Source organism: Alosa alosa, chromosome 5 (assembly GCF_017589495.1).
Source record: "Alosa alosa isolate M-15738 ecotype Scorff River chromosome 5, AALO_Geno_1.1, whole genome shotgun sequence".
NCBI classification, from domain to species: Eukaryota; Metazoa; Chordata; class Actinopteri; order Clupeiformes; family Clupeidae; genus Alosa; species Alosa alosa.
In genome coordinates, this window is record NC_063193.1 from 21,811,124 (window position 1) to 21,831,470 (window position 20,347).

Consider the following 20,347-nt stretch of genomic DNA (forward strand, 5'->3'; position numbering starts at 1 on the left):
TACAGGATAGTGTTTTTTTTTATTCTGCCGTTACTAGGTTACATGATTTGACAGTTGCAAAATAAATCATTATCTGTAATTCAATATGGCAATCTTCATCAGAAGCAAAGAGGCATCTTCTGTAAGGGAATTCCTTCAGGTGATATACAGGACTTTAATTAATCTATTATGTTTTAATATGTTAATCACTTTGAAAACAATTCCCCCCCATCCCAGTGCTTACACAAAAACCCAAATGCACATCCAAAGAGACACAAATTCAAAAGGGACTCAGTCTGTAAGTAAAAACTTACAATAAAAGATCTGCTGATCTGCACATACTTACAGAAGAGTAATTTAATATACGGAAACAACTTTTGAACAAGATTAATATTCAATAGAAACATGACATTCATTTTACAGTAAAAAAAGTGTGCACAAAACATCCAAACCAAGAAAGCAGGTCTAGAGAGGGGAGGGGGAAAAGCAGAAGTAAAAATCTTCACTTTTTAAACAGAATCACAATTCGCTGGCAATAGGATTTAAAATGAAAATATTCATGAGGATTAAGTGTCATTATTTTTGTTTGTCATTTTTTTTTACTTTAAATATATACCTTTAAAGAATATACTTGGAAAACAAATCACAATTAATCCTCAAAACAAACAAAACAAAAAAAACAAAAAAGCTGCACAATAAATCTTGTTATTCATGACGAATAAAAGGCACACAAAAGAGACAGGTTGCACACAGATGTCAGCAGAAGCTATCTTACAGGGTTTTGCAGTGTTTCAGAAATAAACTGTGGCCCTGGGCGAGGGTCAGCACAGCACGGCATGTCCACAGCTGGCCCCAAGGACCACCGGGCACAACTGAGGAACATGAGACTAGATATTAACGTGGGTGAGGACGCCCCACTGAACACATGATAACTGCTAGGTTCACACCAGTGAGACATCAAGAGTGAGTGCCGCACGAGGAGCCGTAATGTAAAACACAGCCGACTGCACCTATGGGAGAGTCCATTATTCACCCATGCCCGTGGGGCCAGGCAGGACTTGGCTGAAATGTTGTTCCGACCACTCGAGATGCATCAGCTTTTAGGTTAGGTTTTTTTTTTGTGTTTGTTTATTTTGTCCCCGACCTCAGAGCCTTATTACATGATATAGCTATATACATAAATCCACCTGTGTCATCCCATGCTTTATTTCTGCTGATCTTCAAATATGGTCATCGTTGACTTTTTCTTCCCTGTTCAAAATTGCCAGCCCATCCTTCTTTGGGCATTTGCACAGGATTTTTACTTCCTCTCTCAGCAAACTGTCTTTGTTCATTTTGTATTGAACAGGCTCAATTCAATTTTAAATTATGCAAAACCAAATTTGAGGGAAAGAAAAAGAAAAAACTACAAATTAAGTGTTTTTTTTTTTAAAACAAAAAAGGAACCCTTTTCTACAATTTTCTAAATGGGACTTGTGAGACCACCAAAGATAGAATAACAAAAGTCCAGAGGTTCCCAGGTGGAACTCCCAGTGATGTGGCACTTACATAGTCTTTGTATAGAAAGCTTTTTAACAGTCATGCAAGGGCACAGTCTCATTTGTTACAAGGCGAAGGGAATGAGCTTGAGAGAGCTGAAAGATAGACAGAGATAGCGAGAGAGCGAGAGAAAAAAAGAGAGAGGGGGAGAGAGAGGAGGCACCATACTTTTTAAAGTACAAAAGCATCACGTTGATTGTAGCACAACTACAGCTATTCCCCAAAGCTATGTCGACTGTGGATTTGCTTTTGCGACTATGCAAAACCCGAAGTGTCAACGCTAAAAGCTGTTGGCTGTAGCCCTGTCTTGTTTTGTTTTGTACCTCTGTGGAGGCCCAGTGTGCCGGTGTTGAGATGGCGAGGACCGGTGCCTGAGGTTATCCCAGTGTGATGCCGCCCTGCCTGAGCTGTGGCCCCGCTCCACACACGGCCTCCGGCCAGACTCATGTGGTTCCCAAAAAATATGGCAGTGCCATCTTGTATAGTCCCAGCACTATGTGTGGCACGACACTTCCTGTGATCGCATTTTACTCGTCAGTACCAAAATACGCTTTAAAAGGGTATGTGCAGGGATGGGATCAGGGGAGTGGTTTGGGCTTAAGTACTAAACCAGCCCAGGAATGGAGCCTTGACAAAAACTGCAGAATTTTTTTTGTTTTTTTTTCTTCAAAAAAGTGCATAGAGGGCATGTTACATGCACCCTGTAACTGAGCATCAGACCACTGCATACATCACATGTGATAAGATCTCTGAGCTCTAACCTCTCCCTGATCAGAAGTTTGGCCTCAGTTGACAGGGAGAGACAGAGGAAGAAAAAAAAAAACGCTTTAGGAGACTTTCTGTAAAATGAAATATTACCAGAACAGTAGCTCTATCAAATAATAATAATAATAATAATAATAATAATAATAATAATAATAATAATGAGAGCAAAACCGTTGCACAATCACAATACAGTACCTTTTTTCAAACTGAAATGCAGGACAGAAGAGCCTGACCAGGATTTGTATAATAGTCCAAATTCCCACTGATATGAAACACTCGTCAGCTCGGCTTCAGTCACACGCCGTGTCCCTACACTTCCAGTCCACCACCAGGGCACTCGTCTCCCGACATGAGTGGTAAGCATGCGACAGACAGGAGAAAAAGAAAGGAGCAGGGAGGAGGAAACGCTAGACTAGAAAGGAAGCAGAGAGGTTCAAAGATGAAGGGGGGTGGGGTTGCTAAGAGTGAGGAGGAGAAAGGGAATGGGATCTTTCTTATGCTGTTCCTGAGACATGGACAGACAGGAGGTTGGTTGAGGACAGGCCTTTGCCACAGACGTTTAAAACAAAAAGGAAATAAAATGAACCAAAACGATAAACGGCACACAGTGGAGACGTTGCTGGCAGAGAGCAGCCACAGCCAGTCAGGCTCGTCACATCTGCAACGAGAGGGAGGGAGAGGCAGGGAAGGTTGAGGACAGGCTTTTGCCACAGACGTTAGGTAAAGTTGTATTATAGGAAATTGCTGTAAAGTGATTTCTGACACTGATTAGTTGAGACCCTGGTTGGTGGTTACCTACGGGTGACTTTAGGGCCTGAAGCCGGGCTGGAACCGAGCCGTCTCCTTGAAGATCAAGTCCTTCAGTGTCTCTTTGGGCAAGTCATCCAGTTCCATCTCAAACTTGAAAGGGGCTTCAGCAACAGGCTACAGGGGAACAAAAGCAGAGAGGACACCAGTTTAACCACCTGAGCATTTGATTAAAAGCACATCCAGTTGGGGTCTTCACATGTTGTCTCGCTTCTATGATATGAATCTAAGACAGTCTTTTGCTTTCAGCAGGTTGTGCTGCAGCATGCATTCCAGTGGTCAGGTCACTGTGCAGACATTTCACACACAGCGGAGAACCGAGGAGCGCATGCATGAGGCTATGGTATGCGCTAGGCATCAGAGGGCTTCTCAAATACCTTGACCTCCATGGTTTGCTTTCTACACGCCACCACCCTCATGAGCACTAAACCCTGCCGATAAACAACCTTCTCTGGATGGGAAAGGATCAACAGCACCCATCACAAGTTACTTACTCTAATACATTTAACCTCATCATGCCATTCACAGCTACTATATCTAATAGTACATAAAGCTAATGTTATGAATTCATTTGGTTGACTTGTCCACACTTGACAATGCCAAGTCTAACTAACAGAAGGGGTGGAGGAGACTGGGTGTCTGCAGCTCACCTCATCTGTGGGGTCGTAATACTGCTCCAGGTAAGGATGAGCCAAAGCCTCCTCCACCTCAATACGCTTGTGAGGGTTGAACGTCAGCATCTTATCCAACAGGTCCAAGGCTGCATGAAACACAAGGATTTGATTAAATCACTCTCCCTCTGTAATTTAGCACAGTACAGCAGTGGAGGTACTATATGATATCTGTAGCTTAGTTAGCTTTCATTGTCTAGTGCTAGTAGCTTTGGGATATCAGATCAGATGAGGGGCAAACAGGAAGTAAGGCAGGAACAACCTCTGACCTTTGGGATCAGCATTGGGGAAGAGGCGGTTCCAGGGCACCTTGCAGCGCAGGGGGAGGGACAGCAGGTAGTTCCTGGCCTTGATGTTGATGATACAGTTGAGGTCCTCCTGAGTCGGAGACCCTAAGATTCCTGAGGCGAGACGAGACAGAAAGCACAGCTTAAGGACTCGTTCCACACCCTCCCGGTCATCTGCTTTAACGACCCCACATCTGCACATCGGCTGTACTTCCCCATATTTACTTATAAAATAAAAAAGGCTGTGGGCTCATGCTAAACATGGACTTTGTAAGCTAACAGACACACAGACCTTTGGCAGTCTATGATTAGCACCGAAACCAGCCATTCAACACACCCAACAGAGAGAGGCTTTCAAGTGCAATGCAAACAGTGTGTTTCCTTATGATAACGAGGCGGAGAGGCCGAGATGGGAGTGTGGTGATGGCGGCCTCCTATGGGATAATGATAAAGGGGGATCTAAATAAGGAAATGACCTGCTATATCATTAGGGAAACATCTGCTACTCAGCACAGGGGAGGGCTACTGCGGACCATGAGGAGCACAGGGGAGGGCTACTGCGGACCATGGGGAGCACAGGGGAGGGCTACTGCGGACCATGGGGAGCACAGGGGAGGGCTACTGTGGACCATGGGGAGCACACGCAGCAGTGAACCCCCCCCCACCAATGCAAGAGGGGTAGAGGGGATCCGATTCCTGTTCACAGCACTAGTGACAATTCAAACATCATAAAAGTAACATATGGCACAACATCTTTGTATGTTGCATGAGAAACAGGGGATGTGTCAACGTAAGGAGAGAAGAAAAAAGGATACATTTTGATAGTTGTAATACTATCAGTATTGCAGTCTCATATCAAATTGTAAACAGCTTTTTTTCCTTTAAATTACATTTAGATTGTCGTCACTCAGCAGATGCTTTTATCCAAAGCGAGTTGAAAGCAAAGGAAAGCAAATGTGAGGAAAAAGCTACAACAAGGAAAGGACAGCAGCCATGAATAGCCAAGAACAAGTCAATGCCAGATTAAAGACAGAGCATTATTGATATTAATGTGCAAACTTCTATGAAATCACGTTGATGAACTGTCCATTATATGGCAATACAAGTAAGTTGTACTAATCTGTCTTAACAGCCTCAACAGTGATTCAGAAACTGATGTTGAAAGAACTTGCGATGGTGACATGTCACAACTATACAATACATGAATGCCTTAAAAGGTGGCAGTACTTCTAATGGGTTAAACTGGTGCAGGTTCAGTAGCCTGTGTGATTTTACAAATATGGTCTTGTTTGTGTGTTAAGGCTTCAAACACATCATGTTGGGAAACTATTAAAATGAGGAGGATGTCATTTGTTTATACACTTGTAATGATTTCTTGATTGAACTGTTGTGAAACATCTCGGTTGGCCAAGGAAATGAGTCACTCGTTATTAGGAGTTGAATAGATCTACAGAATATGCCCCAACAATTTCAATCATGTCATATAATGTTCATATTAAGACTGGAATGATTTTAAGTTATTAAAACCATCCTCTGAAACCACTGCTTGAAAAGCCTGGAGATCTTTATCTGGAAGCTGTAGCAATAATAATGGCATGCACCAGGTGTACGGTATAGCTGCTACTTATAAGGCTGGCCAAAATCAGAACAAAATGTAATAAAAATGGTAAAGCTCAAAATAAAATGCACTGTGCTAAATCAAAAATGATCATGCTCCCTCAGTCAGAGAAGAGGTTGTTTATGTAACATTTTGTAAAATGACATCAATATCACAACCTCCAAGGATGCTAAAAAAAATAAAGCCTCCTTTGTGGCTCTGAGGGTAGGGTAAAAATAGCTCCTTTTCAAATCTGCATTTGACAGATTTGTTTTGCTGTTTTCATATTGCCTTTTCACAGCTGGTGTTTCATGCAGATTTATGAGACCCACATTGAACGGTGCTCACTGAATGAGTAGCGTCACATTCACACATGGGAAGTCAGCTGTTAGAGGACAACAAGTCTGCATCGAATTGTCTTTCACCATCGCTGACGGATGAGCACGATGCAATCTCCTCAGCTGATAAAATGGCTCCAACGGCCGATGATTTGTCTTTCTCTTTTGGTGAACGGACGTTAACGCCTGCCTCAATCACTCATCTTCAGTAGACCAGCTTAAACCAGCCGCCGTGCTTAGAGGCGCGTGGGACAAAAAGACACAAGGGCATAAAGTGAAGGGCAACGATTTAATACCTAGGATGTGGTTGAGTTGATCCAGGTAGTGCCTCCCGGGGAAAATGGGCCTGTTGGACAACATCTCAGCCAGGATGCAACCCACGGACCAGATGTCAATGGATTTAGTGTAGCCCTGCAAAGAACAAGAGTAAAAAATAAAAACTTGGCCAAAAAAAAAAAAAAAAAATTACTTGGCAGAGTGCTTAACCATCTCTATCTATTGGCTCATCTTTGGGAAAAAAAACTTGGCAGAGCTCTTAACCTACTGGCCGGTCCTTTGTGTGAGGCCTGCTATGTGTGCGTGCGTGCGTGTGTGTAATTAATTAATTAATTAATTAATTAATTAATTAATAAATATATATATATATATATATATATATATATATATATATATATATATATATATATATATATATATATATATTAGTGTGTTAGTGAGGGAGTGGAAGACCAAATGAACACACACACACCAAAAAAAGATATCAAAAGAAAGTGGGACACCAAACAGCGTTCCATGAGTCAATGCTCACTTTCTGAAGCAAAGAGCTGACCAGACAACAAGTCTGCTCCAGCACTACGGTAGCAACTCCTCATTGATTGGTGACCATTCCAGCCCGCCTTTGGGCCTTTTATAGACACGGGAGGCTTTTCAAGAGGCCTTCACCTAAGGCCTCTTCACATCTGCTTCACATCTAAATTTGATGACATCTTTAACTATTAAAAGAACTAGCAATTCATTTGAGTAATCCAATTAACCTCAGCCTCATGGGTAATGAATAAACTAGTAAATCAATGACTGAAATCCTGCTGAACTACTGATGTGAAAGCTAAAGTCAATGGTAGCCTTAGAAGTGGTCATCAGTTGAAAAGCTTTTGTCCTTAGTGATGGTGGTGTGTAAGTGGGTTGTGGGGGTTGACTGATTAGCTGAGGGCCAGGCTGCTGTGGCGTTTGACCTTGTTCTCATAACTCTAGGCTGTAAATAAAAGCTGTGTAATTACTCTGTGCGTCGCCTGGGGGCATAATCAGCGCCGGCCAGTGCCATCAATCACCGCCAATCAGCCACTTTTCACCACAGAGCACGGCCCAGCGCTCCACCCAACTAGACAAGAGTGGACCAACGCATCAACGCCTGTCTAAGCGTCACAGTCAGAGTAGGATGAACTGTGTGTGTGTGTGTGTCTGCGTGTGTCTGTGTGGCTACATGACTGTAGGTCCGATTAATGAGTGTGGAAGGCTGAGGGGGTATGTTTTTGTTTGCCTACGTTCATTCATGCGGACTTAAGCAAGTGTCTGCATGTGAACATGCCTGTCTGAGCAGTCATGGGTGTGTGTGTGTGTGCGTGTGCCTGTGCAACAAAGAACAGACACATGCCTGTGCAGGTTACGCACCACTCCCCCCCCCTGATACTGATACTTGGAGCTTACCTTTGAGTTGAGCATGATCTCGGGCGCTCGGTACCAGCGCGTGGCCACGTACTCCGTCAGGAAGCCGGTGTGGTCGTGGTCGGGGTCCGCCACACGGGCCAATCCAAAGTCACAGATCTGCACACACAGAGCAACGGACCAGCTGGCAATGAACAACCAATCAGCAACATGGCTGAACCTGCTGTTCATCTTGTACTGAGCAGGATTACCATTACAACAACATGAAATGAACATGAACTATAATTAATATAATGAAGGCTTCTTCAGCCATTGTTCAAATAAAACTGTATTTTCCATTACATTTAAATCAATTGAAAAAATAAATACATTTCAACAGCACCAGTCATTTCAAACCAGTGTTACAACTAATGTGATAATATTACAAGATGTAAGCCTGAATAATGTCATTACTGCGATTTCCTAACTGTTAGCCATTATTAGCCGCGGCTTATACATTGATTTTGCAAAATTTCTTTAGCTATGAAGTTAATACACAGGGGCAGTTAATATGGTATTAATATGGTTTTGTTTCTTTTAACTTGCATAAAACAAACACTGTCCTGACCTGCGGCTTATACACAATTATATGCTATTGTGCGTATAATAAATGCGGCTAACACACAGGAAATTACTGTATGTTTTTAGTTTTAGTTTGACCCCCTTATCATCGGTGATTGACTAAGCACCCAAACATCAATGAAGTAGTGTCACCTTATCTTATGTATGAGAGGAAAGTCAAACCACAAACAACCCAATGAGGAAGAACGAAGGCCAGCTCAGATGCTAATCGAGCAGATGCTACCAAACCATAAACAGGTTAGCAAGAACATGTGGCCAGTACGGTTTGCACATATGATGCATACATCTCCCACGCCATGCACGTCATTGCAGTTCAGTGCCTTTCATGTTTTGCCAATGCAATTCAAAACCAGAGCTCCAAGTCTAGCCACGTCAAAATTAACCTTCTGAAAATGATGGCAAGTCCCAGTTAACTGCTGCAAGTCTTATCAGCCAGACGATTTCAAAAGCTGCAGAGCAGCTGCTTTCTCAAAGGGCATCCCTCTCTGATGATGCTTTTCACTGCATTTCCATGCAGCTAACATACAAAACAAATGCACACATGCATCACAATGGAAACAGCAGAACGCCAACCTGCACATTTCTTTTGTCTTTATCATAATCATGATTACAAGAGCTCTGGCAAGCAGTCTGATCTTATCTGATCAACCACTGAAATGTAACACTTGCAATTGGTCAGACACTGGACCACATCACACATTTCGTTGCCGGGTTCCCACATTAATGGTAACAGAAGAAACATTTTTATTTTTGTTGTTGAGAATAATAATGCATGCATGCATCCATCCATCCATCCATCCATCCATCCACCTTGTTACAGAACTTCTCAAGCAGCTCGTGGCATTGCTGAAATGGCCTCACCTCAAGGTCAATGTGGGCTACAAAATGCGCTGATTGTAAATAGATTGTGTAAGTAAGCTGTTCTCTTGAAGCTCAAATGGCAGAGCCAGGTGGCAGGGACCCCAAGGTTAGAAGCTTGATGCTTTAGTCAGATTTCTCAGTGGGTTTAAAACTCACTAACTCACTCATCTATAACCACATGCACAAGCTCAACACAATTTATACGACGCAATTCATATAATTAAAGCATTCACAATAACAACTGTATCTGCGCTTAAAGAGAAAGAAGAAACAACCTCATCTCGAGCGCATCCTCTATGGAGGGCCAAGTCAAGATGTTGCCATCTAGTAGTGTCTGGCTTCACAAATTGAGCTTTAACGCAATTCCAAAACACGCTGAACATACAAAGCAAAGGCCATTTCCCTCCAAGGTCTTCAAATGCTTGCCTGTCCTCTGCACATGTGCTGTTCGACATGGCTCATAGAGCTTGGTCATGTAACCTTGAAGCTCTTCTGGCCAGTCCAACATATCAGCACTCCTTTGCAACCATGTGGCTGCTTACACTACAGGTCAGTCTAATTTTTTTTTCCCCCTCAAAGATTTGGTATGTGGGAGCAATTCACCAGAAAACATCTAAAAGGGAAAGTGGATGAGATGGAACCACATGTTCCAAAACTAGAAACTATTAGACAGACACACAAAGCCTACAGCAGCAGCTGAAGACGACAAACAGATCAATACACTCATCATCACCACCCACTGGCCAAACTCTCCACCCCCCCCCCCCACTATACCTTCAGATCGCAGGTAGTGTTGAGGAGCAGGTTTGAGGGCTTGAGGTCGCGGTGGAGCACGTTGGCCGAGTGGATGTACTTGAGCCCTCGGAGGATCTGGTAGAGGAAGTAGCAGATGTGGTCGTTGCTCAGGTGCTGCGTCTTCAGCAGCTTGTACAGGTCCGTCTCCATCAGGTCCTGTACTATGTAGCTGCGCAGTCCAGCGTCAAGGAGCTCACCACTCTTTAAATAGTACCTCTTCAATAACTCATACTTCATACTATTTTAAATAGAGACATTATATTCAAATGCATGAGTACTGTGCTATCCACTGAGATGCTTTTACTTTAAGGTAGAGGAGCATGCTAGTATGTGTGTATGTGTGTGTGTGTGTGTGTGTGTGTGTGTGTGTGTGTGTGTGTGCGCGCGCGCTGCTTAACCGTGTTAGTGCTTAGTTGAACTTGGGAGTGTCGACCAGCTCGTCAGCGAAAGGATACACATCTTTCATCTGGTCGATGCTGGGCGCTCGGATGATGTCGTTGATGCCAATGATGTTCTCGTGTTTGAAGCGCAGCAGGATCTTGATCTCGCGGAGCGTGCGCTGACAGTAGGTCTGGTGCTCAAAGGGGCTGATCTTCTTGATGGCCACGCGCACCTTGCCGTCCCGGTCAAATGCAGAGCTGTGGGGGGTACAAAGTGAGTGACACGCTTAGCTGTGGGGGGGGGGGGGGACAAAGTGACACGCTTAGCTGACATGCACTTCATCAGATGATCAGATTTTGTGCTTTTTCTGCTGTCCAACACACGCCCTTAGATAAGTGCTGAAGACTGGGAACAAGATCGCAATGGCCCCTGCGGTAGTCTTTATTTACACAAGCTCGAACAGTTTGGTACACTTGAGCATCGCACAAAAGACAAGAGGCTACGGAACAAGTTATGTAGTGTCGCTTTGATCTTGACAGCGTCTACCGCTTAAAGTGGGTCAGTCAGACTCATGCGAACAGCCAACCAACTGCTGACCTTCAGTCTCTTATCTACTCTACAGCCCACCCCCTTTCACACACACATACCACCTCCATCTCTCTAGTTGGAGTGTGTGGGTGGATGGTGCTCTCTAGCCTGCGACTCGAGCGTCAAGCTCTGCCAGCTTCAGTGTGCTCCTCCACAGGCCAGGTGCCAGGAGAGGACCCCCACCCGAGAGCTGAGCGTACAGGCGCTCACACAAGCCCAAAGCAGGGCTGCTAGCAGCATTATTATCAGTGCTTTCACTAAAGTGTGTGTGTGTGTGTGTGTGCGCGCGTCTTCTATTATTAGACTTGCTTCTGGGACAATACTGTTGTCGAAGCGCACGCATGGACCCATGCAAGATTTGCGGCATTCTGTGGGGTTTGTAAATCAAGTGCTGGATTAATGACGACGGTCAGTTGAGACCAGCGAACTTGGAGAACATCAAACAAACATTGGTGTATGTGTGTGTTTGTATAGGCCATATACATATATATACATATATATACATATATATATATATATATATATATATATATATATATATATATATATATATATATATATATATATATATATATATATATATATATATATATATATATATATATAGAGAGAGAGAGAGAGAAGAAAGAAAGAAAAAGAAAGAAAGAAAGAAGAGAACGAAAGAAAGAAAGAAAGAAAGAAAGAGAGAGAGAGAGAGAGAGAGAGAGAGAGAGAGAGAGAGATTGTTTCCACGGAGACGGACTACAAGACTTTACATATATTGCGGCAAGCAAGGCTGGTTATGCAACAGGCTGTTGCCATGACGACCTGGCCAAGTGAGTAGAGGAAGGCGCTCGCACTGCCATGCTTGAGCTTCTACAGAGCGAGCGGACAATCTCTGATACCCTTGAGGCAACAGAAGCACATACACACTAATAAAAAAAAAGTCAAATAAATCTGAACACTTTTTTTCCTTTTCATATCACCAGAAATAAAAAATAAATTCTACCCTCTGCAAGGCCTTTTAGGCAAAAACCAGGCTGCAAGTCGGAGAAAGACTTGGGGAGAAAACAAGCAAATGTGACCAGCCTTTGACAGCGGACACATTATGGAGAAGAGCACGAGAATGTGGCGAAGACAACCTGCCAACATTTGTCGTCCTGCTCAAGCTCAGCTACGAGAGGCTGGGGACAGTTAGACACATTAGTCCAGGACAGAGGCACAGCGGGCTCAGGGCAGCCATGGAGCGGGTGCCAATCATTTGGGTGGCAGAAAGGAGGAGGAGGAGAGGACGGCAATGTGCCTGGCTCTGCCAACAGCATGGTAGAAATGGACACTGTTAACTGTTCACTGTTTTCAGAGAGAGAGAGAGAGAGAGAGAGAGAGAGAGAGAGAGATACACATAATGGAGTAAGATGACTCAGCTTGGAAGCACAGATTGCCATAGTATCAGAGAATCAGTTGGCCATTTCCTGGTGAATGACACGATTAGATTGGGTCTTTGCGACAATACCTATACGAAACAGATGTGTACGAAAATGAAGCAAATACACTTGGGAGGTAACTGTACAGGTTAGAGCCTAAACAAAACGTATGTGCCAATGCCCACTGCTATAGTAACCACACCTTCTGAGCTCAACACACATTAACACACTACGCACGACAATGCACTCCTACTCATGAAGTAACACTTGACAAGTTAAACCCTAAACCAGCCAACCAAAATGCACAGCCTGTGTGGCAATGTCGACTGCTTTACCAACAGTACTCCATGAATATAACAGGGCTAAGCAACTTATCGAATCAATCGATTAATTGTCAATTATGACTTCAAACAATTATGAAAACAACATGATCGAGGTGTAATGATTATTTTGATGCATTCCGTTTTGCAACAACGCTCTCGTTTTGTGAGTATAGATCCAGCACACCACTTTACTTTACAGTGGTAACTGTTACATCAACTGTTACATCATTTGTTTGCATGTATTTTCTATTTGTTTTTAGTTGTATTTAAAATTCAATTGTATCTACCGTTTGTTTAATTTGTAGTTTGGAAAACGAAGGACGTTTTCAAATTCATCGGGTTAAAATATTAGGATCTAAATCTTGACCAAAATAACCATGATTATGTTTTTTTTTTTTTGTTGCCATAATTGAGCAGGCCTACACACACCAGATCTCTTTCTGCCCATCTGAACCAGATTGATTTGAGTGCGGGGCGCTGACGTCAGCCCTCGGAGAGGTTGCCTTGGCGACTGGCGTTGTGGCAGAGTTTGGCAGAGCAGCAAACCCTGGCAGGAGCGTGAGCGAGTGAGCGCCCGTAGCATGCATACGAGAGAGGTAGTGGTGGTGCTGGGGACGAGGTTGGCAGAGTGGAGGTCAGACGTGGTCACCAAGGGCTGGACAACGCATTGGTGCAGGTAGCTGTGGTGAATGGTTCCTACTTCAGTGCTACTTCCTACTTCAGTGCTCTGGGTACCTAGAAAGGGATTATGTAAATGTAATGTGTTGTTATGCTATGAAACATGGTTTCTAGCATATCTATCCAGGTCACTTCATAAGTAAAGACTGGTCTCAGAAGAAGTGGTCACTTTTGAAACGATAGATGCTCAATCCAGTGTTTTCGTAGCGATCCATGGTTAGTCCTGAAGTTGCCTGGATAAGCCAGTATCTTTGCTCTGCAGAACAACCCTCTTTATAGCCAGGTTTAATGGGGGTTGTCTTCGCCCTTATACTGCCAGCAGAGCCAAAGCTTGTCCCCACACTCTGCCAAAACTACCATGACATCAGTTTGGTCACCAGGAAAAAGAGGGATGGGGGGGGGGGTGCTGACTGCGTCAGTACATTGGCCTTCACCTTGCCAGAATCCAGGCTCCACTCCCAAATGTTTCCTGTCTGTGGCCACTGAAAGCCTGTGCTGCCGTCTGCCATTTGATGTAGGCCACTTCAAAGTGACTCAGCCAGTGTTCCTGAGGGAACCTTTCACATAAAAGCTACCAACATTTACCTCAGATAAAGATCCTCCTCAAAATGTAAGTCACATGTAATAGTCAAATAAAAAAATAAATAAATAAAATATAAAAAAAACTACTTTAAGAAGCTTCAGCAGAAGAAAAACAAATGTCTGAAAACTAGCACCACTTTGCATACGATGACATGCACACATAACAGAACTGTGTTGTGTTTGCAGACTAAATAATTTGGTTAACAAAAGTAGTGCACAGCGATATCTTTGGATCACAAACAGCAGATAGGCAAAGTAAATCACTTAACACTGTCTACAACAGAGCAGGAGTTGGGATTCTACCCATCAGCAAAAACTAACGACAAGTAAAGAAGGTAACACATTTCCACTAAGTTCAATGCACAATTCACATTGGTCATTTTGGTTTGTTTGACCAATGGCAGGCTTTTTCACTATCAAATCAGGATTATTGAAATGACTTCTACCAGAGAAGGCAATTAGTAGCACCTATCCTAATTGAAATTGCATTGTAAATCAAATAAAGAAGGGGTAAATTCTACAATCATTAATTCCCTAAATGTTTCTCCACTAACACTACAGTCAGTTTTAGGTGTGTTGGAAGGAAGGTAAGATAAGCCATAGGCTAATAGGCGCCACATTAACAAGGCGGCCATTGTGTCACGGAGCCCAACATGCTCTCCCCTTATCCTAGTGAGCTAGTGATTATGCTGATAAGGACTTTCTGTTTTGAGTGTGGAGTGCGAGTTGTCCCAAACAACAGTCTTTCTGGTACAATGTAGACTCTGAAGCAAGGCTATCCACTAGCTTTTCATCATGGAGTAAACCTAGATTAGGAGTCCACCAGCTCCAGATAACCTGCTTTGCATTAAAAGGGGCTACAAACTATCTAGACCGTGACTTATCCATGATCTCTGACCATGATATCATTCCATCATGTAAGAACACAGACAGGTTGAGCAACTTTCCCTACATAAACAGGATTACACCAAAGCTCATCCAACACAAAAAATGACTGATTTCTGATCCAGGCATGACCTAACCCATCAACCATAGCGGATGATGAATCAGGACCTGTCCTACATTGAGAGGCTGACAACTCCCAAATATCACCACATTACCATAACCAGACAAGTAACTACGCAGAGAAGCGCCAACATCGGAAAACTGAAAACTAGAACAGGCTGATGTGTAGAAAAACGATGCGTTAAGAAGAACAGCGCTTTCGAGGAAGCTGAAAGATCTTCAGGATTTCCTGGCCACAAAGGATATCAAACTAGGATCTCTCCAAACAGGCCAATAGACAGTGCTGCTCTTGAGATAAGGCTTTTAGGCGTCCTGTACCTATTCGTAAGATGGACACCAGCAGGTCACTGCAAGCAAGATAGATCAAACGGTTAAGTATGTACTGCTGCCATCGAGGCATTGTAGCCAGGTGTTTTAGCACAGGCCTATAGAAATGGCAAAATTTTTGGCGTTTCACAGACAACATACACATACTTATTACACACATAGGCTACAGAAGCACAGAAAGACAACCTCGCCATGTAAGGCCTCAGATGCCGAATCTGAACGAAACTCCACAGCTACCACGGACATGTTACGCGTGTAACACACCTCTCTCTGTCTCTTTCTCTCAAGATGCACAATGCTGAGTGATATGCTGTTTCTTTGTGTGTGTGTGTGTGTGTGTGTGTGTGTGTGTGTGTGTGTGTGTGTGTGTGTATGAATGAGTCCTGAAGCTCACAGCCACATTCTGAGCTCATTGCATCACCATATGCTCTGCAGAGAAAGGCAGATGATGTGGACTGTAGCAGTTTTGGACGCACAGGGTCACTAAGGGTGCCGATTTGTCCCCAAAACAACCACCGTTTGGATCCACTGTGTGGAACATGCAGTAGTTACCTAATGTCTCACATTCAAAATTTCAGCTTCTCCTGGCATGAGCCAAGAGTGTCCACAAGGTAAAGCCATTTCTGTGATGAGACGGGCGGAGCCAGGTCTCCCATGTTTCCATGGCGAGAGGCGGCCTGGAAAATTCTGATGTCAATAGCCACGGCGCTGCTATATACACAAGAAAAACAATCCAAAAGAGAGGGAGAGAAAAAAAAACTCTTTCACTTCCTCATAATACCCCCCCTTGGGATTGCAGACATGCAGAGTGATCACACTTTGTGCTAATTTAATCTACTGCTTTTATGGAGATGTGCAATTTCTTTCTGATACCACTGATCCGACTGATGGGTTCAGCTCAGAGCCTACACTATCCAGCCCCTACTTAACGTGTTTGAGTGTGATGTGTGCTGTAGAACTTCTTCACCTATTGTTCAGAGTGCTGCTACACGTTCCACTTATGCGAACATCCACGTGAGGGTTATTTTTTCCAGCATGTTCTTCAACAGGATACTCAGAACTGCTAGACATAAATGTGGCTTTGCGGGTTGTCAGTGGTAGGGTGGATGGGAAATTAACTGGAAGGGGTAGTTCAGACTGGCAAGGGCAAGATGGCTTGGTAAATGTCCCTTAATGTTTAGAAATGAAAGACATGCAAAGTAATATTAACAATATGGATATATCATTAGATGATGCAACAACAGTGATGTGTTCAGTCTTTTCAAAGGAATCACAAACACTGTGTTACTGTGCACAGCATCTTTTCACAACCAATCTATACACATCTATTTAACACCTCCTCCTCTGACTTTCACATCTGAACTCTTCAGTTGTAGCCGTTGATGCGCTGCCCATGATAGACTTTTAAATGCACATCATAAGTCATATTCGGATTTGAATGTAAGGGTTTCAGATATCATGAGCTCCCACAATGTTAGAGTCAGAATTATTATGACTGCCTGCAAACTGGGCCTGTCTCCTTGTCCAATGACTCTAATCATAACACACACACACAAAACTCACGGTTGGCATATGTTTTCCACTTGACGCGATTCGAATATTCGCTTTCCGATAAATAATTGCGCATTCCTTATGTCGGCTTTCACTGGTGTGATGCATCAAAGCACCATTGATTGCACTTGTTTGTAAGCGCTGTATGACAGATGACCTTGAGCTTGAATAATGGTTTCTAGTATAAAAACATAGGTCTGACCTGCATGCATATATACATTGAATGAGTATCATTTGAACATCGAATTGCACGGTAGAACATTAGCATAGGGGGGTAGAAATGAGCAGTGTGGCGAATCTCACAGCATCCTGTTCAGCTTTCGCATCGGCACCCACGCCACTGTGGTGGAGCCTACAACAGGGCTTGCTGACATCCTGTTGCTCTTACAGTTGTCTTACTGTCGCAGCAAGCTCCCACGAGCCAATGCCAAACAAAGTATTTCTATACATCAGCTAATGCATTCATTTTATCTGAACCTGAAGGGTAGGATAGCTTTTTGTGCACGTTGCACGTTACCAAATCACTGAAGGCAATCGCCGTCGATATTATGGCAAAAGCTGGTTTCAAATAAACCACTTAAACGCGTGGTTTTAACTTAATACGAGTGTTCGCGACATTAATGACAAACTGTAGCCTATGATTAACAGTCTCCGACATATAGCAATAGGAAGACGCTGGATTTCGACATTCTGTAGCCTAACCAAAGAATTCAGTATAACAACTTGTTGCTGATACAGTGGCGGCGCGTCAGGATTCATACATCAACTTAACTGCCTTATTATGGAAACGATTGGTCCAGATCATTATCAAATGAAGCTTGCATCAATCTACAACCTAGGTAGCTAATAGAGTAATTTGAAATGACACTAATTATGTAGGCCTACACTTTAACAAAGTGCTTCAACAGATTGGCGTTAGTTTATAAACTGTATAGCCTATAGGCTATCCAACAACCACAGCCATCAAGCAACCCAGATCTGGGCAATAAGACCACAGATTAACAAGTAACTTAGTAGCTACTTAGATTTTCTCTCCACCCCTGATGTGGCAAGGACACATCGCAAGCATTAGTATCTCCATCTAGCCATTTTACGTCCCGCTGGGTAACGTTACCGTAGGCTAATAGTTAACATTTAAAGGGGGTCCTTGCTGGGCATATGGAGATTTATGATACGTTATCTCTTAGCTAAACATCTAACACAGCTAAGTTAGTCATCTTCACTAGTCAATCTCGGCAGAAACAAACACTTAATGTAACTTACCAGACCATACCGTAGGCCCCCTCTCCAATGTAAGACAAATTAGTGTAGCGGGGCCCGACATCGAAGGCCTGCCCACGGACCAACTCAGCCCCGGATCCGGGGTTGGGGCCGCTGCCTGCAGGGCCAGATACCGCAGCTGTCGCCATTGTTAAATCTGAGCTGCCTTCGATAGCTCCTAACGTTCCGTAATAAAATATCAAAATCTTAATTTAAACTCAGCTACAGATGAAAACAGCTCATGTAAAATACAGACTTCTCAATATAGCCAATGCCAAGAATAAATGGCAATGCCCGCATAAAACAAGGTTTTTAAAATATTGCGATACAGTATGAGCAGCCTAACGTGCACTTTCGTTTGGTGCCGTGTAGCCACACAGACTGCAACGGAGTCAAGCATCAAATGTTGCTGCAGGAAATAACGGGAGGGGGAGATCACGTGGAAAGAAAAGAAAAGAAACGATACGTTATATCGCGAGAGTTGTCTGATGCTCAACTAATTTTCAGATTGAATAGGCCTTGATTCCTAAAACCTTAATACATCAAACCAGAAAACAGGCTGTGATCAAACCGTATGCCATAACAGCTTACAGAAGCTAAACGGAAATATAGATGAATTAAACACACGTTTAAAGCTATAATGAAATATAATTTGTATTTTTATATAATTATATAATTTGTATTTTGTATTTAGTAGGCCTATATTCTTTATCTTCTACAGTCCTTATTGCTTAGTTGTGTTTTTTATATTATATACTTTTAATTACTTTTTCTGCTGTTATTGAATGTGTGTGTGTGTGTTGTCTGTATGCTACTGAGACCTTGAATTTCCCCTAGGGATCAATAAAGTATATCTATCTATCTATCTATCTATCTACACAGGGATCTGTGTTGCATTAGCCTATGCACTTGAACAAGTTTTGAGGGCTGGGCTGTTCAAAAATGTTGCTTAGCCTAAATGTCACACATTAATTCAATATAAAAATGTAATTTAAAAATATACTTTTCACCACCCAATTCCATTGCAATAACTTAGCTGGAAAGCTGCAAGACTATATCTAAACTATGGGCCTTTTGCAAACTCACAACATACGCAGTTCAGAAGGTTGCATGAATTTCCATCAATTGTTTAACATGCAATCGAATTTTAAATGAAAGGGTGGCTCTTAATCAACTAATAGTTTTCATTAAAGGTGTAACTATTTGGTTGCTTGGGTACAAAAAAAACATGAATAATGACTTTCCTAATGATCATTTTCTGAATTTGCTTGGCATTTATTTCAGTAAAGTTGTAGCCTACTAATGATGTGTTACCAGTGCCACCAGTATGGGAACAGTACAGGTAGCCTACAGTGGCCTACTTCTTTAGTCCTGACTGGCATTTTACTGATGAATTACCAACAAAAGATACAAAACACTTCAATTAATCAGTTAATTTAATCATGAAATTGGTTATTCTGAATACAGTTATGCTAAAATGTAATACTGTAAAATTGCTTCAGAAAATTGTCATACAGTAATAAAGTTTGGCAGTTAACCTTGATCACGGACATGAAACATCTCAATGATATGTACTAAAGTACAGTGTAACATCATAAACATGTACGTTAACCCTAATAACACAAAAAAAGACTACACAAAAATTGACGGTCCAGTTAGAAATGCAACCCCATCCCTGTCCCCTTCATTGACCATCAATGATTTGCAACCAACCATCCATTAAGATTTCTGCCCAGCTCATCTTGTTGGGGTCATGAGGAGAGCTGTTTAAGTTGAGAAATGTTAAGATCAGGGGTGAATTAAGGCACCACTTATGTCTGGTTGAGAAATGGAGACAAAACAAGTAACAAAATGTACTGAACAGCACACAAAAAAAAAAATGTACTGAACAGCGCGCACACACACACATAAAATAATTGGCACAGAATATCAAAGCTCCACAGCCTCAAGGGTGGCACACTTGTGTAAAACAACATGCGGTCAATTATATTTACAGGTCAACACACTCCAGATTTGCTGATGTTTGTGCCTTGTGAGACATGGCAAGAAACAGCTTTACCTGTGCACTCAGCATTCATAGTAAAAGTATTTGATAGAGAAGTGTAGACATCAACGACTTGTGGACAAGTCACCTCATTCACAAACACAGAGCCAAACTGTGCAAAAAATAAGGCAGTCATGGCGCAGATTTTTCTCTCTGATGGGCGTTGACAGATTTGGTTTGTTTTATTTTTTTGCCTCTTAAAATTTGGACAGGTAAATTATATAATTAAAATGGTGACCTCAAACTGCTGGTTCAGATGAGATAGGAGGGAGAGCTTGGATTT

At 42.7% G+C, this 20,347-nt stretch overlaps 1 protein-coding gene across 2 annotated transcripts; it reads right to left on the reverse strand.

Annotated features, from left to right (window-relative positions):
- mapk1 (mitogen-activated protein kinase 1) lies at positions 1 to 18,428 on the reverse strand. Of its 2 annotated transcripts, none has more exons than XM_048243369.1 (9): positions 18,024 to 18,428; positions 10,378 to 10,560; positions 9,902 to 10,091; positions 7,688 to 7,804; positions 6,280 to 6,394; positions 4,031 to 4,162; positions 3,741 to 3,850; positions 3,083 to 3,207; positions 1 to 2,941 (listed from the first exon to the last, which is right to left on the reverse strand). In XM_048243369.1, exons 1-8 carry the CDS (start codon positions 18,167 to 18,169, stop codon positions 3,091 to 3,093), a joined length of 1,110 nt encoding a protein of 369 aa, XP_048099326.1. In that variant the 5' UTR covers positions 18,170 to 18,428; the 3' UTR covers positions 1 to 2,941; positions 3,083 to 3,090. The 2 variants fall into 2 exon arrangements, with proteins under 2 accessions (XP_048099326.1, XP_048099325.1); XM_048243368.1 differs by having other exon boundaries at positions 3,079 to 3,207.
- Positions 18,429 to 20,347: the final 1,919 nt, after the last annotated feature.

What these genes read in the sequence shown, in the direction of transcription:
- mapk1 (XM_048243369.1), bottom strand. Translation starts at nt 18,169, where the DNA reads ATGGCGACAGCTGCGGTATCTGGCCCTGCAGGCAGCGGCCCCAACCCC. An exon ending in GGGGCCTACGGTATGGTCTG is followed by an intron (nt 10,561 to 18,023) that starts GTAAGTTACATT and finishes TACCCCCCACAG; the next exon opens with CTCTGCATTTGACCGGGACG. An exon ending in ATTACGACCCCACAGATGAG is followed by an intron (nt 3,208 to 3,740) that starts GTGAGCTGCAGA and finishes GTTCCCCTGTAG; the next exon opens with CCTGTTGCTGAAGCCCCTTT.